This window comes from Apteryx mantelli, chromosome 1 (genome assembly GCF_036417845.1).
Source record: "Apteryx mantelli isolate bAptMan1 chromosome 1, bAptMan1.hap1, whole genome shotgun sequence".
NCBI lineage: Eukaryota > Metazoa > Chordata > Aves > Apterygiformes > Apterygidae > Apteryx > Apteryx mantelli.
In genome coordinates this window covers 221110849-221134746 of record NC_089978.1, presented here as the reverse complement: position 1 = coordinate 221134746, position 23898 = coordinate 221110849, and the positions used below count along the sequence as shown (strand labels likewise).

Here is a 23898-nt window from a genome sequence, read left to right as displayed (position 1 = left end):
GCGAGCTGCGCAGGCGCGGGGCGAGGCTGGCGGGTCTCGATTGCTCACGCCTGCCGCTGCCCTCGCTGCGGCGACGTCCTCCCTCCCCTCCTTTCCCTCTTCCCCCCCCCCGCGCTTTCCTCCCCCACCTGCCAAGAAGGCCGCGTTTCATTGGCTGCCGCCGCCGAAGCTCGCCGCTGGTTGGCCGGCGGGGCCGAGCGCCGCCGCCTGTCGGCTTCCCTCGGCCTGCGGAGAGGCGGCGGGGGCCATGTCGGCGGCGGACGGCGGCTGGGAGGCGAACCGGCTGCGAGCCGGCAGGGACGGCGCGGCGGACGGCGGCTTCCTCAACCGCTTCGTGCAGCTGCCGGGCCGGCCGCACCTGGCCGGTGAGTGCGGGGCGGGGGGCGCCCCGGGGGGGGGGGGCTGGGCCCGCTATGGCCCCTGGATGGGGGTCAGTCACCCCCCTCCCATCGGCCCGCGATGCCGGAGGGGGCCCGGGCACCCCACAGCCGCGGGATGGGGGGTCACCGCCGTACCAACGGCCCTAGGATGCTGTGGGGCCTGTGTTACCCCTTGGACTGGGAGGGGGTCACCCCTATCCCAGGGGCCTGGAGTATCCCACAGCCCCGGGGCAGGAGTTGCCCTCATCCAACAGCCCCAGGATAGTTGGGAGGGAGCCTGGGCACCTCCCGGTCGCGGGATGGGGGTCACCCCTATCCCATCCCAATGGCCCCGGGGTACCCCGCAGTCCCAGGACAGGAATCACCCCCATCCCGATGGCCTAGGATACCCCACGGCTCCAGGATAGGAGTCACCCCCATCCCAGTGGCCTGGGGTACCCCACGGCTCCGGGATAGGAGTCACCCCCATCCCAGTGGCCTGGGGTACCCCATGGCTCCAGGATAGGAGTCACCCCCATCCCAATGGCTCTGTGATACTGGATGGCCTGGGGTACCCCATAGTCCTTGGGGGGGGGGGTCACCCCTATGCCAATGGCTCTGGGGTACCCCACAGTCCCAGGACAGGAATCACCCCCATCACAATGGCTCTGGAATGCTGGGGGGGCTGCAGTACCCCATAGTCCTTATGGGGGGGGAACACCCCTATCCCAATGGCCTAGGGTGCCCTACGGTCACGGGATGGGGGTCACCTCCACCCAAACAGCCCCAGGGTGCTGTGGGTCTGGGATATCCCTTGGTCCTGGGATGGGGGTCAGCCCCATCCCAGGGGACCTGGGGCAACCCACAGTCCTGGTCTGGGGGGGTTACCCCCATTCCAACAGTCTCAGGATAAAGGGGATCCTGACTATTTAAGGTCCTTGAGATGGGGAGTCAGCCTCATCCTACAGCCCCGGGATGGTGGTTGCTGCTGTGTCCTAGCAGCATTGGTATATTGGGGGGCCTGGGGTACCCCACGATCTCAGGATGGGCAGGTTACCCCCATCCCAAAGCTCCCAGGATTTTATGGGGAGGAGACCAGGGTATTCTCCCTGGATGGGGGTTTCTTCCAGGGGAGGAGCAGAGGTTTTCTCATCCTGAATGCAAGCAGTGGCTGGGAACGGGCTTTCGAAGCAGGGGCTGTGTTTCCATCCCTGTGAAACCGGTCGCGATCGGAGCCTGCGTAGGAAGCGCGAGGATGCCCTCCTGCCTGGTTTGAGACTGATGGGAATTCGCCAGATAGCTCCTTACCTTCTGCTTCTGGGCGAATTCTCAAAACCGCTTCCTTCCTCCTTTGATAAAGGCTTTTTTTTGTAACTCAAGGGCAGGCTATCTCTTCCTGTTCCTGACTTTTAATCGTTGCCTCGAGCAAACGCGGTAGCACATCCTCCTGGCACGGTCCTGGCGATCCCATTTTTTTCCTGTTGTCTCTTCGCGCTAAAGGTGATGTCCGAACGTGGAGTTCTGCCCGCTGACGCCCGCGGAGGGGCGGGCGCTGCTGCCGCGGGCACGGACTGGCCCCGTTCGCCTCAGCTCAGCGCTAGCGTTTAAGGCCGACCGTAACAAACCTGAACCGTGCTGTCATCCTGGCTGAACAACTAACTGATGGCAAATCCCGCTTGAGTAGATTGGTGGAGTTTCCTTCCTGTCTGACACCTGTTAGACGTCCTATTTATAGAGCTGCTCCAGCGGTTGTTACATAACCATCGAGATAGAGAGCGAGCGATATATATATATATTTTTTTTTTCTTCTTCCATTTCCTCCAGCTGGGTTTGTGTTAGTACCTCTAAATTCTCTTTCTGCGTTTCCAGGGTATTCCTTCATTTTCCTCCCCATTAAATGCCCTAAATTCTTTCCATAAAGTGTGCCATGCCTTTACTTTTATTTTTTATTATTATTATTTTTAAGTATCAGTAATTACTGTTGCGAAAACGTGCGGATTGCTCGTAGCATACTTTGGAAATGGATGTGTTCGCTAGATCCCTCTCTGCAGGGCTTACTTTTGCTCTCAGTAAGCCATGTGTTATTTCAAGTGGCTTTAGGCTCTCTTTTCACTAAATGGCAAAAAGCCAGTTAAATGCTAGAGCGTATGTGTTTGTTTAGTTACTGTCCTTGTCATGTTCCTCCCTCTGCCACTGATTTGTAACATGACTGCGGGGAAGAAAAACTTCCAACTTCTGTCAGCTTCTTCGCCCCTAAGAATTTAAATTATTTGGGGTAGTGGTTAAGAAACGTAAGCAAACTGCTAGCAGGAGCCGATGTCAGATCTGCTCTGCTCTGTTTGCTTTCTCAATAGGAGTATTTCTGCTGAGGATTTCTCAACGGGGGGATTTCTCAAGCAGTAACCACAAAAAAAGTCTCACTCATGGCTTAACAGCTTAATGCAAACAAGGTATTTTGGGTTTGGTTTTGGTTTTTTTTTGCTGCTTTATGATGTGTGACTCTTAACACATCTACAATTGTGTGCTGGATGAGGGAAAGGAGGGAGCTATTTTTGGCTGCTGGTAAGCTTTAGAAAGATCAAAAATGTCAAGTAGAGGTGATGTGTATTTTGTTCCTCCCGTCTTTGGAAAACTTTCTGTCCACGTTTAAAATGAATGGTCACGATACTAATTTTTTTTTTTTCCTAGCGTTTCCATCAGACTCTTGGGATTAGTGAATAGAAACAATCGGGAGACCTAAAAATATCTTCCCCTCTCACATGCTCAGCGCTCATGTTCTTGTCTTGAGCTATAATTTTGCCAAAGTAGCAGTCACAATAGTTTTCTGTGCAGACAGGTTCTGAATTTCTAATATGTGTAAAAAATTTAGCAAAAAAAAAAAAACATCTTGAACCCGTTTGTGCCGCATGGGGGAGCGAGCCTAAAGCCGTTTGTTTGAAGATCAGGATACATGCGCCTAGCTTAAATTTCCCAAATTCCTTCCTTTATTTTCTTTTCACGTAAAAACAAAAAATACCTTAAGGAACACTCAACCTTAATAACATAACACCCCAACCTGTAAGGTACATGTTCCTGGGCTAAATGTTTCCTCTTTTGCTGAGGTTTCTCAATAAGGACGGTTCACTCATGAGGGCTTCTCTGTTCTTCTCTGTGTCTGCCCTGCTGTTTCCAGCCGACAGTGTTTTAATATTTTCTTTTATTCTCAGCTCTGGGGATTTTATCTCATGTATTACAATCTTATTCCTATTTTACTAATCATGGGAAATGACTATGAATTGCACGCTTGTAGAAATGTTTCAAGTGTCTGATTGCTACCAAAAGGTTTGAAAGCTAAGGCCTTTGAGAAACGGAGTAAAGAAATACACCCGTTCTGCATGTCGATTCAAATCCCAAAGCTCCGGCGGCCGGATGTGAGCATATATCGCTCCCGTAGGAACGCTGCTTTGGAGACTTCAAATATTTGAAAGGAAGGGCTCTGGGACTGTGGACTGTGGGCTGCGTTTGGCATCCTGGGGCAGTTCCTCCGGCCTCTCCCAGCTGCCCTCGGTCCCAGGCTGAGCGGCAGAGTCGTGGTTCTGGTACGAGTAAGCCAAACGCGGTTCCTTTCTCTGCCGGGTATTTTTCAGACCCGGGCAGCCTGCCGTGGAAGGAAGCACTGTGATTTGGGAAGGCTGAACGCTGTTGGATGAAAGAGCGGGCTTTAAGCCTTGTTCTCGGTGCTAGAGATGACGTGCTCGCATGCTGCTTATCCAAATGTTTGTAATGGACTCTAGTTTCATGAGTTGCAAACGTATTTTGTTTGGCCGGTGTGAAAAAGATGAAACTGTGAAGACTGGAGTCAAAGTCAATATTGACTTGTCCTGTTCTCTCTCCCAAGAGCTAGCAGTGATTTGGCTTCAGCCCTTGACCTAGTTGTCCTTCAGAAGTTCTCCTAAGGATACTGAAACCTGCAATTCCCCATGTTGAAAAACTAGGTGGGAGGGAAAAGGATTTTAATAGCATCTTTATAAAGCCTTAAGAAGCAGTAAAAACGGTGTGTACCGAAACCTTAACTATTCACCGCTGGTATGTTATTTTGAAAAGACGGTCGCCAGAAGCTGCGCTGTATTAGTTAGTTTTATATCCTGTGGTTGTTTAGCCTGTATTTCAAGAACTTCCTACGTTGTTAGGAGTAATGCTAGTAATATTGCGATGTAACACATGCCACTTTGTACGGCTTTGCGCTAGGTTTAATGTGGTTGAAGATCACAGGCTGACTGAAAGAGCGTTAGAAGGCCCAGATAGGCAGCGTATCGGGGCAAGTCGCGAGGTATACGTGCACGTTCGTGCCGGTGCGAGCAGTGTCTGAGCAGCAGGTGACTGCGGAGCTCTCTAATAAAAGCGCTAAAGTTGGTCCGAACGCAGTAAGAGCAGATACGCGGGTGTAAAAGCACCTGCAGAGACGCAGCGGCAGGGGTTACAAGAACGGCCTGTAGTGACAACCGGGGCACAACTGACCACGGTAAAACCAAGGAACGTGGTGTTCCCCTCGAGCCCGCTGCTCCCGTGAGGTCCCAGCACTGGTGACTCGCGAGCAGAAGACCCTGCACCCTGGTAACGGGGCAAAGGCAGCGAGGCTGCGGCACGTCGCTGGTGCCGTTCCTTGTCCTGCTAGCCCAGCAGCAAGAGAGCAACTCAAGAGGAGGAAACGCTCGGTGGAGGCGGAAGTAAGCAAAACTCTGAGGCTGAAGGATCGTGCTGTAGAAACTCTTGGTTCCTAAGGGGTATGAAAGACCTGCCCAAAACCCATCTGTCGTCCTCAATCGGGAGGAACTCGGGAAACACAGTGAGGACTTGACAGCTGTCATCCCTTCATCCTCCATGCTACACATAAGTGATCCTGGCCAGATCATGTGGACGCATATAGGTCTTGGTGCTTGTGAGCGTGTGGGTGTGAGTGGCCCGAACCAACTTATTTAGAGATTTTTGTAAAATAAAATAACCCATCCGTTCCCTCAGATCTCGCAGTGAGTTTTGGTACGCTGCTTTCTTGCGTCCTTTACTTTGCAAATCGCCCTCAACTGGATATCTTGACTGAAATAGGTTGAGCAATAAGGGGACTTAAAAAAGGAGGTGCAGGGATTGCTATCCTTGGAGCTGTCTGAGGCTAGACCTGAATTGCTGTTGGTTGTGCTCCAAGAATAATGAAATCTGGCTTTGTTCTAGGTGGTCTGGAGGAGAGGCTGGAAGGAAGCATTGATTTAAAATCCTTTTGCATGTTCTTCAAATCCAGATTTGAGAGTCGCATGTCAGATGAAAAGGATTCATGGCTGTATGGGAAAACAGTTTTCTTCAATAAATAAGAAAATAGCCAATCATCTTCTGCTGCTAAATACTTATTTTTCAGATGTGGCTTATCTAGCTATTTACATCTAATATGGAGACAAATGGGATTCAGAGGCAATATATGGATTTTGAAAACGCTTGCAAGATGTGAGCTTAACTAGGACTAAAATTCAGAATATTAAAACCACCAGTACTTGTAGGCTTTGATTGCGACCCAGGAGTCTGGTGTTTGGTGTGGTTTTTTTGTTTTTCTTTAATTCTAGCAGTCTGTTTTGGCAGAGTTTTCCTATTGTAGCCCGGCAGAACATGATACTTGCTCTTATTTTGCTGCCAGCACTAAAAGTTTAAGCTGGAATAGGTCTTCAGTGCTGATTTGTTTCAGGTTACTCGATGTACGTGGTAACCTCTAATCTATCAAATCGCAGTGAAAAAACGCTACGGCTTTGTTCAAGGAGCCGAGCTGGGAGCTTGCACGGCGTTAACTAGCTAGTGCAACGCTGGGGGCTTTATCTCCAAGCCCTGGGGTGGCTGCTTTACACCATGAGACACAGCAAGGCAATAGTTCAAGGAACTCACTTTTGAAGCAATCTGAAACAAATAGTCCTCTCCTGGTGGAAAGGAGGGAAAACATAAACCCAGCTCTACTAAAGATAGAACACTGTGTAATATTTAATTTAAAGACCTCATAAAGAAGTAGGAGAACGCCTTGCTAGGTCTGCTTTTCGTGCTGCTGCGTGCTCTCGTTGGGCACACAGCAGAAATCAAAATACAGCTGCCTCGCTGTGTGTGTTATAAGCATTGACAGCTGCTGCTCAGATAACAGTTTTAATAAATTAGCGTGTTACTGCTTACTGGCCAAAGTGTCGCTTGTCGTGGAGCGTGGTTGAGAGATGATGCTCTGCAGAGCGAGAAAAGGGTGCGTGTGGTCACTCGCTCGCTTTGGATGTCTGTCATGAGCTTGTAGTTGAACTGCCCTCGCCTTAGTAAAATGCTATTTTGTGCCTTTGCAGAGATCGTTTAGCAGTGAAAAGCTGTATAAGCTTTTGCACGCACTTATGTTCTAATTTTCAAAGTCTCATAATCTTTAAAGAAGCTTGGACCTGCCTCCTCACGCTTTGAGGCTCGATATGCTGGTAGAAAATATGCTGCACGTGTACAGTGGGTTTTTTTCTTTTTCCCAAATGCATCTGGGTGTAAAAAATAAACCTGTTGTTTGTCCTTGAGATTTAGAAACACTGGCCACTTTTATTGCATAAACTTCTTTGGCGAAGGTTAGAAGCCAAGTGTTTCTGCTGACCTTGAATTCCACCTGCGTGCGGAAACCCTGAGCTCGAGGCCGGTAGTGCTTTTCACCTCCATGGGATGGTGCTGAGGCTGCACGTCCTGTCAGTAACCATCTACTGAGAACAGCGGCCGATATCGAACAAATACAGTTCACCGCTTTCCCCAAGCACCCAGGAAGATCTGTTTTACTAGGGGGAAAAACTGCCCTGGGCAACCTGCACCCGCTGCTGGGTGGATCCTGGCTTTTCCTTTGCTGTGTGGCTGCTCCAGCTTGGGCTGGGCAAAAGGGAAAGGCAAAAGCAAAGGATTTGCTTCTGCTTTGGAAGAGAGCATCCCGCTCTGTGGCAAACACAGATTCTTGGGGTTGTGGATGTGACAGATTCGAGTGAAATCTTTCAAGGTTGGCATTTAATTATTGTTTGAGACTTAGACAGTCATTCCCTGTTTATTCCGATTAGATCATTCTTCCTAACTTGTGTTGTCTCTTATCTTTCTTGAATGCTTTCCTTCTTGTGGGCAGTGATTTTCCTGAAAGGGCCAAACAAAAAAACCATAAAAAAAATTGCATGAAACCAGCATGCAGTAGATGAAAACCGACCCATAAATGCTTTGGACCTTAAATCATTAGGATCTTTCTGTAATTCAGTGATGGGGAAAGCAGTGTGTCAAAACATTTTAATTGCGTTCCCGTTTCAGAAGGGACTCTAGCAACGGCAAAAAAGTGAGGCAGAACTTTAAAATGGACCCTACCGGCTTGGAAACTGTTGCTCTGACTGTGCAGAAGAATATTTAACTCTGTGAAAAATGAAACCACCCCTTGCTTGAACCCCCTGTTCGTTGCTTGACTCTTGAGCGCTGAACAGCCGCTGCTTTGGGCACCTCTCCGGCAAGCAGACGCGCACGCGAGTTATTTGCACCCTGAGCAGGCGTGTGGCGGAGTTTAGAGGGGCAGCGGTGAACCTGGAAAGCTGCTGCTGAAGCTTCCAGGCAGTAACCTACCGGCAAGGGGTACGTGCTTGCAAGAAAATTATGCTTATTTAGTCCTCTGCTTTCTGCAGTTCCTGCTAGCTACAGCCACATTTTTCCTGTAGCGGAGATGGCGGAAGAGCTTGACCTCTGTTTCCGTTCTTCGGGCCTCGGGTGTGAGGTTAGCAGGTTCACGGCTTTGCTCCCAAAGGATGCAAGAGTCCTTTTTCTCCTGCAGGGTGCTTTGGCTTCTGCTCTGCCTCCTGCCTGTCCCTGGCGAGGGGACGCTGCGGGGCTGGTTCACGGTTTCCTTTCCATCTGCAGAGTTGCACAGAGCTGGTGAGACAGTCGGGATCCTTCCGGGGCCGGTCGGGAAAGGGAGGTGGCGGCTGTGGCTTTGCCACCGCGGGAAAACAGCGTTGCGTCCGTTTGCTGGGAACCGATAACGAGGCGTCGTAGGGGTTAGGGAAGATTCCCTTCAAAAGAAAAATTAAATTGCGCAGGAACCGATGGCTTAGGCAGGCTTCGTTCTTTGCTGAGAGCTTATCGCTGATTGATAGATTATTATTTTTTTCTGGCAGTGTGGTCACGATAAGAAAACGGATGGTTTCGGGCAGGCTCTCAAAACAACTTTGTATTCAACGCCTTCTTTTTTCTGTTTTTTTTTTTTTAAAGAAATGAACTCAGCTAATTAGTCCTTTTTTTTTCCCCCTCCCTTAAAGCAAGGCTGGCTTGCTAGTGTGAATAGCAGGTCCTCCCTTCTTGTTTAACCTAGCCGGTGAGACCGTGCCAGCTTTTTTTTTCCTGCAGCCGTGAAAGGGAGGATAATCAATGGAAAGAAAATTCCTTTGTGCTTTGCAACGTCTCCTTGCGCTGCTCTGTTTGAAGCACCTCTCGCCTTACCTTCTTGCTGCATGTGATTCGGTGGTGGCACCGAATCGCTTTGTACTTCAGAGTTTAATTTTCCCCTCCTGTAACTTTATAGAGCTATTGAAACGTGCTAGAGGAATCCAGCAGGCTGGATTGTAGCTGTTGATAACATGCTGTGGTTTGAGGTGTAATGATAGCGTTCAAAGTGCTCTATAACTTCAAGTAATCTGCTGATGCTAAAGATTTTTTTTAGGCTTTCCATAAATCATCTTCTTTCTTACTCTCATATTCTAATAATACCTCTTGCTGGAGAAGTATTAAATTAGGAATCTTTTCTAATGAAGCCCGTCTGGGCCATCTGAGCAGTCACTTAATGAAGCACTTTAAAAGCATGAATTTAACAGGGTGTTAACAGGTCAGTGTCTAATAATTATCCAGCAAGCGAGTTTCCATGTGATAACTTAGTCCGAAATTAGAAATTTCCTTCGTTATGTCCCCATCACAATCCTTCAACTTAATTCTTCTTCTTAATTATTCTCATTCTCTGAAAGCTGCTGTCTCTTACTTGTTTTTAAGTAAACAGAACAAGTTTTTGGAGTCCCCAGATGGTCCATGGAAAGAGGGTCCCTGAGGCGACAGTTTTACTGTTCCCGTTTCTTCCCTAAGGACCAAGCAAAAGGAGTCTCCAAATTCCAGGGTGATGTTGGGCCTCATGAATACACCTCCCCTTCCTGCCTTCTGCTGCGCAAAGTAGCAATGCTTTGCTTTGAATTCTTAAACTGGGGAAGCGGTCTGCTTTTCCGATTTATATCTTTTCACTTTAAAGTCATTTTGTTTCCACCATCCTGAATCCTCTGAAGTTTTCATTTGCTTGATAGGCCCATTGCATGCTGCTGATGCTGGAGCAAAAACAGATCCGAAACTTTGCATTAAACATTTTGGTAAGAGACGTGAATCATCTGATAAAACATAATTAAATGGAAATGCATCTCTTCTTTGGAGGTACAAGTCCTGGAACTTGTCTGCTGAAGAAGCTTATTTGAATTAACTCTTAAGGAGATTAAACTTGTGCAGGTCTTTTCTTTAAAAAGTCACAAACTAGAGGAATCTTTCTCTTTTTTTTTTTCTTAGGACTTTCTTCTAAAGTGAATTAAGGGCACTTCAGTTCTGAATAGGGGAGCTTGAAGACCATTTAATTCGGTTTGTCACTGTACTGTTCGTTCATACATTTGTGAACACGCTTGCGCAGATGACTCAAATGTGTTGGATAATTCTTTTCCCACCGTGTAGGTAGATTGTGTCATCTCCTCCCCTGGGCACCTGAGAGCAGGAGGAACTCATCCTGCAAGAAGAAGGGCTTAGTGAGCAGTGAGCTGAACGCAACAGGCTGCAAACGGGAAGCCTTCGGAGAGAGAGAGAGAAGTCATTCCTTGCGTGGTGTTACGCCAAACACAGCTGGGGTTTGCTTGAATAGCGCAGAAATTCTGCTGTTCTCTGAACAGAGCAAAATGAAATCGCTTCAGACTTAGATGGCAGTGAGAGCAGGTGGCCCTCAACTTTGCTCCGGCTGGCGTTTCCAGCCCTCCTTTCCCTGGGAGCCACTGCTGCCCACCAGCGCAGCCGAAGGAGACGTGTGCCTGCCTTTCAGCCTCTCTTCTGCGGTTTGGTGTCTACCTTAAGGCCCAGGACAACGGATTTGCCTTAAGGAGCTGAACTGTGAACGGCGTGATGGGGTGGGGGAAAGGCATCCTGCCAGCTCTGCTGGGAGCAACGCTAGTTTCCGGCAAAGGGCGGTTACTGTTTAATTGAAAAATTTGTTCCTGGAGGCACGGAGCCCTCGGAGTTGTAGGTGAGCTGGTGGGAGCGGGCGGTAAACTAGCAACGGATCCGGCTTGTAGTAAAAGGGCTGCACGGGAGGAGGCGAGCAGCAGGCCGGGGAGTCCTTTCATGCCGGCTCCGTCGAACGCTTGCAAGCATCCTGCTTTCTGGTGCCCTTTCTGTGCGTCTTGGAAATATCTTGGAAAGATTAACATGTGCTTAATGTATCCATCTTGCTGCCCCAAGGAGCTGTGTGCACCCAAGCGCCAACTCCTTTCTGCTGCGCTTTAGCTACCGTCTTGCAGTTGTTCTGGGCTTTGTTGCAGTCGGGTGTTTTCTCTTTTTAATTTTGAGTGGTGAACAGCCTCTGTGCTTCTGAAGTATTTATTGTCTATGAATTATGCGTGTTACTACTTAATCTGTTTGTTTTGTAGAAAAGCAGGCTTGTTCTCCCCTCTTCCCTCTGGAAGATTCTCATGGCAAGTGTATAGCGAGAAGGGAATAGGATCTATGGTTAAAGTCGTATTTGAACTGTTAATTCCTTAATACCTGTTTAATTCAATATGTGACTAAACTTAAAAAAAAAAAACAACCTTCCCCCCCCCCCCCCTTCCTGCAAATGTGTGCTTCAGTGCTCCACGTCTTCCGCTGGAGAATTAAGCTCCCACTTCAGTTTTCTCAGGTCTTCTCTTGGGAAACCTTCAGGGAAAATACGGAAGAAGAAATGAGCTGGATGGGCTTCCTCCAGCCAAGCGTAGACCTGTGAGCCCTGCGTCTGGACAGGCTGCGGAGAGACGCGGATGCTTCCCAGGCACAACTGTTTGCAGACACACGAGGTCGGACGAACCGCCCTCTGGAAGCGTCTTTCTCTCCTCCGACCATAAGAGGAGTCTGAACAACTACCTTGATTGCCAATACCTGTATTGTCAGTGTGTTAATTTAGGAAAAGCGAATCCGTCTGATCGTTTCGGGGTTTCAAATGAAAAGCCGAAAGGGACGGAGGTTTCTCTTTCCCTTCGGGATCACCTTTGAAGCTCGTTGCATCTGTTTAACAGCTTTAGTCCGGCACTGGGGCCGGTAACCTCCTGCCTGCTGCCATTAGGACGTGTCGTGGCCACCGCTTTTGGGCGCTAAGACGCGCTCCACCGTTGGTAACGGAGAGCGCTAAGCCCTCTGAATAGCAGAGCGGAGACTAAGGATTTTTCCATTAATTCCCTAGCTTTATTCCCCTCTCCTTCAGTTAGTGCTTATTGGTTTGCTAAGTGGCGATTGCCGTGAGGTGCAATTATTGCTGGAAGCAATCCCGAACTGTCCAAACTTAGCCGCGAGGCGTGCGTTTGAGCCCTGTAGAGCAGCTTAATTTTCCACAAGAATCGGAGCTTTGAGCAGCGGCAGACAGGCAACGTGATTGAGCACATCTGCTTGTATTGAGCTAAAATCCATTCTTCAGCCTGGACAAATCGTTTATTTCGCCCTTCGCGTAGGAAGCAGGCTTGATGCCTCATTTGTTATTACTCAGTGCGTCTGATTCACTGGTGGTTAGCAGGCTCTAAGAAGAAAACACGTTTGGTCCTGATTAGACGCTTCCCTGGGTCCTCTTCCATCCTGAAAGGCTGTGGGAGCAGGCGGGTGGTGAAGATCACCGGTTCGTTTGGGTGAGGGGATCTTTTGGGGACTTTATTGTCCTTTATTTGGTCTTTATGGTCTGTCACGGGGTGCGATACACAGGGAAGGTGCTTGCAGGGGTGATGGTTACTTGCCAAAATTGTACGGTTTGGGGGAAATCTGTGCATCCTTCTCAAAATGAAGGTTCGAGGTACTCTGGCCAAAACACTCTGCGTTGCATAGACCAGGTGTTTCAAAAATCATTTTTCTAGCCAGTTTGAAATGCTCTGCCTGCGCCTCCTAACCGGTCGCTCTGTTCAGGGACCCGATCCTGGCTATTCCTTTCATCTTCCTCATTCATTCCCGTGTCTTACTAAAGGAAAACATCCGTCTCTGGCACTGTGCTAGACTCTTGCTGTGCAGTGAATTAAAACAAGCTGGGAATTATTTTTTGATCACTTGTCTATTGTCAGCTACGACTTCAACTGCCGTTGTCCGATGAGAATATTGCCGTTTAAGTTATTTTCCTGGACTGCGATTTTCCTGGACGGGGGGTCAAAATGAGACAGAGGTGCTGCTGTGCCGGTCCCGAGGCATTTCTCTGCTTTGTCTTTGATCTTGAGATGCTCCTTGTGTCTTGGCTGCGAGCTCAGCTGGCCACACGGCGCGGTGCCCTAGTCCCCTAGGGCAGGAGCGGATCAGGGACCCGGAGGAAAGCAGGCACAGGGATCTGATCCTACATCCATGACAGCCCTGGACTGCGGTAGCAGACGTCGCTGCCCAAGCAGCACGTGTGCATCAGTCTCGTTGCCTATTTCGGTTGAGCTCCGAGCGCTTTGAATTCCCACCACCACCTGCTTTTGTTACCATCGGCTTTTCGGGAAGAGGCCGGGTAGGCAGAGGGCTTCCTCCTGGGAAGGCCTGTGGCTGCCGGTTGTCCAACGCGGCTTGCAGGCTCTTACAATCTGCTGTGCAGAATGCCGGAAAGGGGAGTTTGAAGAATATCTTGGAAATACCTTTTATGAAAGGGTTGTTGCCCAAAAGGCGCAGAACCCTTCAGGCAGGTCCCCTTAACCAGGCGTGGTCCGGGGGCTGGCGTGGATGTGAATGCAATGGGACGCCCACAAAGGTGCTCCCCGTTCCTGCTCGGAGAGGCGAACCTGTCCTCACAGAGCAGTTACCCGTTAAACTTACTGTTAAACACCAGCTGCTCTTGCTGGAGGACCACCACAGTGGGCGGAAGCGTTTCACCGAAGCTGTTTTACCTTCTCTGTCTTCCTGCTGTAGGCCATAGATCTCCACCGGCGAGAAGCGGCCATCGATGCGTGGCAGATAATGCCAACTTGTATGTGTTTGGAGGCTACAATCCTGACTACGATGAGTCTGGTGGACCAGAGAACGAAGACTACCCGCTCTTCAGGGAACTCTGGCGATACAACTTTGCTACGGACACTTGGCATCAAATGGGCACTGAAGGCTACATGCCCAGGGAACTAGCATCCATGTCACGTACGTATGGAAATTCAATTCCTACATGCCGACTCTTGAAGCTATTTTAATCAGTGTCCCTGGTGGAATGCAAAACCAGGCAAGAACTGGGAAATCAGGATCCTGCTCCCAATTCTGCAACCAAGCCTTGAGTTTGTGGGGGTTTTTTGTTTTTTGTTTTTTTTTTTCTCTCCCCTTTCTCTTGGGTTGAGGCAGAGAGGAAGAAAAAAATTCAATGCAAGTGATCGTTTTGGGGTATTTGGCTTGATCTTTGCAGGGACACTGCATTTTCAGAGGTTAGGTGTGCATGCAATAAGGCATCTCGAAGCATCCAGAAATAGATCCCTTTGTTCACAAGCCGTTCTTAAAAAGCAGGCCTTGGTTACCATGGTATTGAGCTTGCTTTCTTCCACTTTGAGAGCATTTCAAGGCTATAAATGCAAAGCGTGAAGCGCACAGTGTTTGAACAATATTGAACACTTGCTGCCCACTCTTGCCAAAGCAGAGAGTCGTTCTGTCTTACTGCGTCTCGCAGCAACAAGTGTCTCTGCTCTCTCTTTTTCTCTCCTAGTTGTATTGCACGGCAACAACCTGCTTGTGTTTGGGGGCACGGGGATCCCGTTTGGGGAGAGCAACGGCAACGACGTCCATGTCTGCAACGTCAAGTACAAAAGATGGGCCCTGCTCAGCTGCCGGGGAAAGAAACCCAATCGAATCTACGGCCAGGTACGAAGCACAGCCCCCGTTAGGCGCTTTGCCTACGCTGTGTGTTGGTGTCCCGCAGAAGGGGCCTGCGTGCGAAGGTCTGTTCTCTGTTAGTAACTTGAGTTGTTCTCTGTGCACATAAGGGTAAGGAAAGGCAGGTATTGATCATAAAGGAATAGTTGGAGCAGTCTTGATTCTTGAGGTTTCAAAGGAAAGGAATAGTTTTCTTGTAGTTAGGAAAGCCAGAATTTGTTAACAAAATGGCAGGTGCGTTTAAATGAAAAAGGTTAAGCTGTGTTTGGTAGCTTTCGGGGTTGCTGGTAGCCTCTTCAAAGCCCTTAAAATCCAGACCCATGTTTAGCAGGCCTTATTTATATTAAAATAACCTTCAAAGCTGTCCATAACGTCCCAGATGCACATTGTGTCAAATACAGCACAAAAAGCTAGATTCGCTCTCGTGGGAGGACCGCCAGCTTTTGCTGTGCTTTTAGATAACGCTGCCAATGTATCTGTGGTGCAGACCTTTACAGCCCCCCCTAACTTCTCATGCACATGTGTGCCTGCGCTTGCCAAACGCTTGGGAAGGGAGGGTAGTCTTCCCCTTTCCCGGCTTCAGATTGCTTCAGGGAATAGCTGCCTGCACCACGTTCGCAGCTTTGGTGGACCAACATCTCAAGTGCTTTTGAACCGTATGGGCTGCCTCTTGTTTTGTCTGATTTGTCCACCGTGCTCGGGGCTTTCTCTGTCAGGCTTAAGTCTGCTGGCTGTCTAGTAGCTGGTTGATAAGATTCTCCGTAGCAGTATCTGTATAAGGTCAGCGTGGTGGAGATTCAGGGTTAGCTGTGCTGTGGTTTGAGCTTTCGGAAGCCCTGGCTGCACAGATCTGTCTCTTCTGGTGCCTGAAGCTCAGTGGCTCTACTTGGATCAGCCGGCTCCCTGCTCAGACTTGTCTCTTCTATGGCTTTTCTTTTTTATGCTCCTCTGTTAAGTTTCTTGGCATCTTTTTCAGGATTTTGCCCCTAACGCAGTACTAATTTTAAAGCAGTTGTTCTGCTCTTGCAGGAAGTCCTGTCCTGTGTCTCTCCTGTGTCCTCCAGGAGGCTTTGAACTCTTTCCGTCCCTTTTTCCCTTGCCCTCTAGAGCTCTCCACTTCTGGGGATCTTTGCTCATGGAGGGGCCAGAGGAGCCTCCTGCTGCATCTGCTGGGGCACTGTGGGTCCCTCACTTAAAATGTCAGCTCCTGTTCATGAGGGTTGGGATTGGCCTTGCTCAGGGATCAGTGTTGTGGATGTTGGAGCATCACTGAAGCTTATGCTAAGAAATCTCTCTGCTGTGTTTCGGAAGCTCTTTTTAGGGATGTTAATGTTGCTGTGACTCTCCTCCCCTGATGAGACTGAAAGGGTTGATTAGCAGGAAAGTTCTCGTGTATTAGAGTTGAAGCTCTCCTCTTGTTTCCTTTCCCTTCCCTCCCCACCCCGTGGCTTTCTCCTCTAGGCTCCACTTACTTCTTCTAGTGGGAACTCTTTCCTCCCTGTTCTTCTAGATCCTCATCTTGTGACCATGGGGCTACTTTCCATTCCTACAGAAACCCCACTAGGCTCTTTTGCGTGTCTTCTGTGTTCAGCCTTCATGTTCCTTCTGAACACACGCTTTCGTAAGCTGTGGGTAGGGCTTTGCATACAGTGTCTTGCTTTGGCAGGATGGAAGGTCTCTCTTTTTCATACACTGATATCACATGCCCTGTCCAACTTCTTTCCCTCCCCTTCCAGGCTATGGCCATCATCAATGGCTCGCTCTATGTGTTTGGAGGAACAACTGGTTACATTTACAGTACCGACCTGCATAAACTAGACCTTAACACTCGGGAGTGGATCCAGCTGAAACCAAACAATATGTCCTGTGACATGCCAGAGGAGAGGTGAGAAGCTTCTTTTTGCAAAACCAGCAGTCCAGCGATGCGGGGGGATGCAGGGATGGGGCTTGAAGCCCCGAGGCAGGACGCTGATCTGCACTGTGTGATGCTAGAACAGAGCTGGGGACCTGGGCTGGCTGGCGAGTGCTGAGGAGGGGAAGAGGCTCCCGTTGATCCTGTCTCTTGTCTCATTCTGTTAACGAGGCGTGGAGGAGGGAGGATTGGGAGATCAGTCAGTGACTGTGTTGGTTTAGTCTTGGGACAAATAATGCCTTATGCTTTTTATCGTCTCTTCCAGAGGGCAATTTATGGTGGTGTTGTCTAAGGAGCTGGACATAAAGATTAAGGAAATCCTTGGCAGTTCTGTATTTCCCCTTCCTGTGACCTGTCAGTGTTCCCCCCCCGACATGACTTCCCCTACCATGGTCTTCTGTCTAGAATGACGACTTTGGGGCCTCTCATCTGCTTGGATAGAAAGAGCAGGGAGCAAGAAGAAGAGAGAAGGGGTTGGAGTACTGAGAGCCATTATGGTGCTCCAGAAACTGTTGGGCTTGAGGTCCATGATGCTCTGCTTTTAGAAGAAGCCTTTCAAGCTTCTGCAGTGCTGCTAATGAAAACTAGTGAAAGCTTCCAGACCTTTTGAAATCTCCTAACCTGAGGGACTGATACAGCATAGCCAAGCTTGGGGTGTTGGCTTAAACCACTCAGATTTGATAGTATTTCCAGAAAGCTTTGTTGTTGCTCACTTGCACTAACTCCTTGTGCTACTAAACGTCTTATCTTCAGGTACAGACATGAAATCGCACATGATGGTCAACGGATTTATATCTTGGGAGGTGGAACATCCTGGACAGCTTATTCATTAGATAAGGTAAGGCTGTTGGAAATGTTGGGTCCTTGGTTGGACAGGGGGTTTCCTACAGCAAAGCGTAAGCAGCACGGTCTCTTCACCTGGCTTTGTCAGGGGAGCTTGGTAAGAAATAAGATAACTAGGAGCAGAATGTTCTCCTACTTCTGTTATTTAAAAAATAAATAAAAAATAAAAAAGATGTTACCACAAACATTTCCTGTTGACATACAAACGACAAACCTGTGGTACCTGGTCACCACACTGATCTGGAGAATAGCTTCATTTCTGCAGACCTGTTATCACAGAATCTCATTTAAAAATATTTAGGACCTATTAGGCATATATCGCACTATGAGGAAGGAATATCTAAATCCGGAGGACTGGAGGGTGTGGGGTTTGATCAGTCTTTTTTTTCTTTTTTCTTCTGAGCTATATTCTTTTTCCTCAGCTCTGGGCCTCAAGTAACAGAATCTGAGATGAAAGCTTTAGTAAGCCAGTATGTCCTAAAAGTGTGTTTATACCTGCTTAGTCACTGACTGTGATTTAGCTATTTTCTTCTTTTACAGTCAGTAAAAAAGAGGTGTTATTTATAGTGGCTCCCTTGGTCAGTGTCTAGTCTTGTCACCTCTATAGCTGCGTCATCGCAGTGCTGTGAGAGCCAAGAGGACTAATAGCTCCTCTTTGTCCCTTCAGATCCATGCGTACAACCTTGAAACCAACACCTGGGAGGAAATTGCCACGAAGCCGCACGAAAAAATTGGTGAGTCTGGAATTTCGTGCATCGTCTCTTGTAAACCAGCAAGTGGCCAAGATGCTCGAATGCTGTCTGCTGGCAGTCTGAAAGCCTTTTTTGTAACCCTGTGGTACGGTACGTGATCTACACTGGCCTCAGAACCCTGCTTTGCAGCCTTAGCAGTGAGTAGTAACCCTCTGAAAGTGTATTTAGCGATCTGCTTCGGTCCCTGAACTGGTAGGACGGTCTGGCCAGCTCTTCCTGCAGAAGGTGCACATCTCTTGCGCTTCCTTGCTCCCTCTGAGCCACCAAATGCTGGCCCGGTTAGCAGTGCGAGTCTCCCTGAAACCTTGTAAGCTCACGGCTGCTGCTTTTCTCCAGGCCGGAGGGGAGAGCTGGAGTTTGTGGGGAATGTGATTCTGGCACATCTCTTCCTTCCCTGGAGAGCAAATAAGAGCTAAACCTTTTGAAACAGCCAGTTGCTAAATTAGAGATGTGACTAGAAATTAAAAGGTGACTTCAGGAGAGCAGAACCCCTTATAAATGAAGGAAGTGACTTCCATCCATGACTATATGTTGAGCTATAATCGCCACTTCCCCGTGCACTCTAAAAGCAACTATAGCCAATACTTTTTTTTTCTTTTTTTTTTTCCCCCTCCTCAGGCTTCCCAGCAGCCAGAAGATGCCATAGCTGCGTTCAGATAAAAAATGGTAAGATCTGCCTCTTGAAACTTGGTATGTCTGAATAAACACCCGGCAGTGACAGCCCCATCTTTCTAGCTTGAGAGATGCTGACCTCCAACATGTTTGAGCTGACTGCAGGGTACACCGTATCTGAATCCTTCTGGAAAGGATTTCTGGCTTGTTAACCGTCCTTAAACTGCCCAGCTGGCACCACCCTTCATATAAGGGATGTGTCCCCTTGCTGCTGTAGGCAGATTTACGTCTGAAATGCCCAGTTGCTCTCAGGAATTCTGCGCTATTTTATTTTTTTTCCTTTAGAGACAAGGTCATTTAGGGCTTTCTTTAATAGTTTGTCCTTTTCATGGTGGTGTAAATCTGAGGTCTGTGTATAGAGTGGATTATGAGGGAGTGGCAGAGTGAGAACTTGCCTATTTCCATTCTTTAGTAAACTGAGGGACTTTTTTTTTGCGTGTTAGGAGCTGCCTGGAGCTTAGTAGAGCCTTTTATTCTTCTCTTTGAGCCTCCAAATGCTCTTGCTACGCATCACTTGCATGGCTCTGTTTAAAGTGCAGCTTAGAGAGAACTGTACATAAAATCCATATTTGATTGTCCACAATTTTGAACTTTCTTCAGATAAGTTTGGATCTAAGACCTCATTCCCCCAACTTGGTAAATACCGAATTGTTCGTAATGGATTGAAGAAGTAGTTGCAATATTGACCCTTCTTTTCAAATCTGTCTTCAGATCTGTTACTGAGTGCGTTATGTTAAAGTTTGCTGAGCCCTGCATCAGCGTGATACGCCAGACTGTATTTTTTAAGTGTTAATTGTGCCAATAGAAATAAGGCAGGGTTTTGGAGATGTTTCCAGTCGCCTTCATCGGCAGTATTTTGCTTCAGTGCAAGTGTCTGAATTGAGAACTTGTGGGAAGCTGGGAGTAAGGTTCTGCCTCTGGCACACAGCAGGCCTAAGAGCCAGGGTCTCTCGAGAAGGGAGTCAGAACCTGTCCACCTCTTGTCTGGAATTTGGGCTGTAAATGCTGATCCCTGTGGATCAAACCCAGATACTTCTGAACTCAGGTTAGTTAGGGCTTAATACAGCTTCTTAAAGCGGGAATTTTACTGCTTCTTGAAGGCATTTAGCGCTGACCTGCTGAACCTGCCGTAGTGACGCGGGGATCACAGCCGGGCTGAGAAGCGACCTCTGTGGGTATGAACAGGAGGAGAACCTCTTCCGATACCGATTTGGGAGGTACGGAGGGGTTGTGTTGAGGTACAGTAGGTGTTGACCCTGAACCCGTTCTAGAAAGGTGATCGCTGACTTCAATCCCAGCATGTTCTGTAATTCCTGGATGGATGACGGCTGTTCGTTTTGCTGGGCCGGTACGAGTTGTGGGTTGCCTCTTCCTTACAGATGTGTTTGTTTGCGGGGGCTATAACGGAGAAGTGATTCTGGGAGACGTTTGGAAGCTGAATCTGCAGACTTTCCAGTGGGTCAAGCTCCCAGCTGCCATGCCTGAACCAGTGTATTTTCACTGTGCTGCTGTCACACCGGTAAGCGACTAATTTCTTTCCTACATAGCTGAAGTTTTAAGCCATTACACTGAATGTGCTCTCAGCCCTCTGACGCTTGTGTGGGCTGCAAACAGAGTTGAACAGATGTTGCCGAGGAGCTGACCTCACCTGGGTGCAGCTGCTCGAGGGAGGCTGAGGGCTGACGTGAGGTTACTGCATGGGCTTTTGCTCCTGCCGCGTTTGAGGAGCTGTAGCGCACGGTATGTTCTGCTTGCTGAAAGCAGTGACGCTGGATTTAGCTTTTTAGCCTGCATTAGCTTCGAGAAGCAACTCCAGGCGCGAACAGCAGTACCTGTTCGCAAAAGAAAGAACTGCACAAACACTACCCCAAGTAACCTTTTCTGTCATGGATTTGGCCTACAGAGAGCAGCCCGGGTTGAAAGATTAGCAGGGGAGCAGCCCTCTCCTTGGAAAGCACTGCTGATGGGCAGGTGGCCATTGCTGGTGCTTTTTGCAGTAATTAGAAACTTAGAGACTTTTGGCTGATATGCAGCTGGCAGGGGGAAATGCGTTTAGCCGTGACTTCAGCCTCCTTTAGCTAGTCGCTGCCTTGGGCAGTCTGAGAGGACAGAGCTCTAACAGCATTGGCATCTAGTTTGGAGATGGCTTGTTGTAAACGCGGCTCTTCGTGGGAAACTGTAAGCCCGATAAACACATTCCTCGAGAAGGAGGTCAGTGACTGCAGGTGGGTGCATGCGCAGCAGGAACGCTCTTCCTTTTCCTTGATCCTGAAAAAACGCCGCTCTCCGAATAGGCCGGCGGCTACGCTTTTCTTGCTTCTCTATGTTCGTGCAATTCCTGGAGCGGGGTTATGTTGGGCTGCTGAGCCAGCAGGGGGAATGCAGCACGGCTCTGTACGGTGTGTCTTTGATTTAGAAATATATATTACTTTTAGCTAAAATCTCAGTGTGGCTCTATAATAACTTATTAACGCTTTGCCCCACTCCTAAAACGCTGCTTGTGATAGACCTCATCCGACACAATACAGCAGCCCCCGGGTGAGCTAGGCACTCGAGGCTAGTGGACAGGCGCTTTGGGATGAGAGAGACTTGCTCTTCGGCAGCATGAGTCCTCCCCTGGGCTGTGAAAAGAGCGCAGGCCGAGTGGCTTGGGTGGTGACACCATACAGGTGTGTGACACGAATGTCACTGATCCTCCAGGTGAAGTAGAAACTCCCGGTTTTCCTGGCGCTGGCAATCTGTCTGTGCCCGTGTGTAACCCCCCTGTTCCCCTTTTCCCGCCTAGGCTGGCTGTATGTATGTTCACGGAGGGGTGGTCAACATCCATGAAAACAAACGGACTGGCTCCCTGTTTAAAATGTGGCTGGTGGTACCCAGCCTGCTGGAACTGTCGTGGGAGAAGCTCCTGGAGTATTTCCCTCATCTAGCAAGTCTCTCCAGATCTCAGCTTTTGCACCTTGGACTGACGCAGGGACTTGTTGAGCGACTAAAATGAGAACATCTCATGCCTCTGTCCAAGAAACACTACGTTCAAGAGCCCTTCCCTCCCCGTCCCCTATTTATGGATACCATGGATGGTCTTGCTAAGAAGATGGAGGAACCTGCTCAACGCCTTATTCAGCAAATACATTGATGCCTTTCTAGAAATTTTTATTTTAAGTTGTTGGAAATCTGCTTTTTATTTATGGATACCTAAATTACACCATTAATGAAAAATGCTCTCCGGGACTAATCCATAACATCCAACCATCAAACTGTCATCAGCACATGCTTGCAACTTAATTGGGGGGGGGGGGCGGGGGGGGGAGAGAGGGGAGCTTAGTGAATGTCTGAGCTCATGCTTACACATGGAGCATTCAACTTACTATTTTCATGGGATGTATCTAACCGAGAGGAGGTTCAGTGCAGAACGACAGCCGACCTGTTCTTGTGCTTTGGATGACACTCATCCCCTTAATGCCCAGCTGAGCTCTTCCTCTGTCAAAACAAAAACTCTTGCTGCTTGAAGGCTTTGCATGCGTTTCCTGGGCATGTTCCCATCCTCTTTGAGCTTCGGAAGACGGCCGGAACGTCGCACGGAGGCAGCGAGCGAAGCTTTGCCCGTGCAGCTTTTCTGGTGCGGTGTGTGCAGTGATTTGAAACACCAGTGTCTGTGTTCCTCACCTTTTCATATTGAAAGGTTTGCTTGGAAGACTGGTTAAAAGATGCCACTTAATGGACTACTGTGTAGTTTACTCTGGGTGGTGAGGGGGGAAAAGTTTTGCTGAATCTTTTTTTTTTTTTTTTTTTAACCCTTTCTGCTCGCATTGCACTCTGAAAGAGCTAGTGGAGGAAACTCGCCCCGCGGATTTTAAAGCAGTCTTTTAACCTGCAGCGTGTCGTACCCTGCGCTTGGGTGTGAGCCACCCATGCCAAGTGAGTACTGGTTATCCGCGTATAACTTTATAGCGCGTTTCCGTAAGCTTTTTGTTTCCCTCCTTTCCATGCTTCGTGCATTGGATTTTCTCTAGATAGCTGCTTGTTCCTTTGGGGGGGTGCTTCCTTGCATGTGGTTTTAATCCATTTTTGTGAGTGGTTTTTTGGGGGTCTTTGGAAGCTAATGGATCACTCATCCCAGGAAATATAACATCAGGAAAGGAGAGAGGGAACATCCGTCCCTCTTGCTGTGAGCAGTGTTCATCACTACCCGTGCAGGAGGGGAAGGGATATCTCTGTCTCTTGTCTTGCTGTGCTTCGTGTGCTGTGAAGTTGGCTCTGGAGAACGTGCGGAAGTGGCCCTCGAACTCGGAGCAGCTCCACTTGGCTGGCATCAGGTTTGCGCAAAAGCCTTTTCCTTTGAAGATCATTTTTAAGTGCCTTCTTTTTTTTTTGTTTGTTTTCATCAGCTTTTCCTAATACTTCCTCTTGCATCATTTAAGGCAAATATTAGATTCTGGGGTTTTTTAGTTCCTTTTAAAAAATTGCATTTGTGTTTTAATAAACCATAGCGTTGAATTCACGGTGTTAATCTGAATGTCACTGACAGATCAAGTCACTGCCATCCGTCTTAGGGCGTGCCCCGCCCTGCTGCTCAGTTGCAGTGTTACCACTTGTCCCTAATGTTAAACTTCCCCAGTTCTTGGGGATAGATTTTTGTTGTTGTTGTTGTTCATTTTTATTGTAATCTTACTTGCTGCTTTTTTCAAGGCCCAGCAAAATAAAGGTTGGTTGTCATAGGTGAAACACATCCTCCGGTGCCTTGGGACCTCAGAAACCGGCGGCTGCTGCTCGTAGCTTTGTGTTGCATCCTTCCCCTTTCGTTGTACTTCTGCAGGACCTGCAGCCTGCAGGGCAAAGCTAGCGGACGGTGACTACGCTGTGGCGCTCGATACCCAGGCCCAGGACATATTTATGGCTTCAAACATCTCCATGTTTGTGCTGGCTTCCATCTAAGAGCCTGTGGGGCAGAAAGTTGTTGCCCCTGGAAGGTAGATCATTGCATTTTTAGCTTTCTCCTAGCTTCTCTGGCTACTGGTGCGAACGGTGCTCACTGCAGCACCCACTAGGCACAGGTGAGAGCACAGCATGGAGATGGCACAAGGAGCCGACCCCGGGCAGTGCTCCCAGCCCCAGTGACACTATGGGCAGAGGTGGCCTTTGGAAGCGTGTAAGCAGGGAGCGTGGCTCCTTTGCGCTTCTGTCACCTGCTGTCCTCCCCCTGGTGTAGGGGGAAGGTGTGCTTGCATTGACCTCTTCTGTGGAAAGCTCTTGAGAAAGCTGGGGCCCC

The 23898-nt window shown here is 48.7% G+C and overlaps 1 protein-coding gene across 1 annotated transcript; it reads left to right on the top strand.

Annotated features, from left to right (window-relative positions):
* Nucleotides 1-190: 190 nt before the first annotated feature.
* On the top strand, nucleotides 191-21914 carry KLHDC10 (kelch domain containing 10). Its single transcript, XM_067317586.1, has 9 exons — nucleotides 191-365; nucleotides 13515-13736; nucleotides 14287-14441; nucleotides 16190-16338; nucleotides 17119-17203; nucleotides 17876-17942; nucleotides 18579-18626; nucleotides 20012-20151; nucleotides 21418-21914. The coding sequence occupies exons 1-9, from the start codon at nucleotides 248-250 to the stop codon at nucleotides 21625-21627; spliced, it is 1194 nt and encodes a 397-aa protein (XP_067173687.1). The 5' UTR covers nucleotides 191-247; the 3' UTR covers nucleotides 21628-21914.
* The last annotated feature ends 1984 nt before the right edge of the window (nucleotides 21915-23898 follow it).

What these genes read in the sequence shown, in the direction of transcription:
- KLHDC10 (XM_067317586.1), top strand. Translation starts at nt 248, where the DNA reads ATGTCGGCGGCGGACGGCGGCTGGGAGGCGAACCGGCTGCGAGCCGGC. An exon ending in TGTGACATGCCAGAGGAGAG is followed by an intron (nt 16,339 to 17,118) that starts GTGAGAAGCTTC and finishes TCTTATCTTCAG; the next exon opens with GTACAGACATGAAATCGCAC. An exon ending in GAAGCCGCACGAAAAAATTG is followed by an intron (nt 17,943 to 18,578) that starts GTGAGTCTGGAA and finishes CCCCCTCCTCAG; the next exon opens with GCTTCCCAGCAGCCAGAAGA.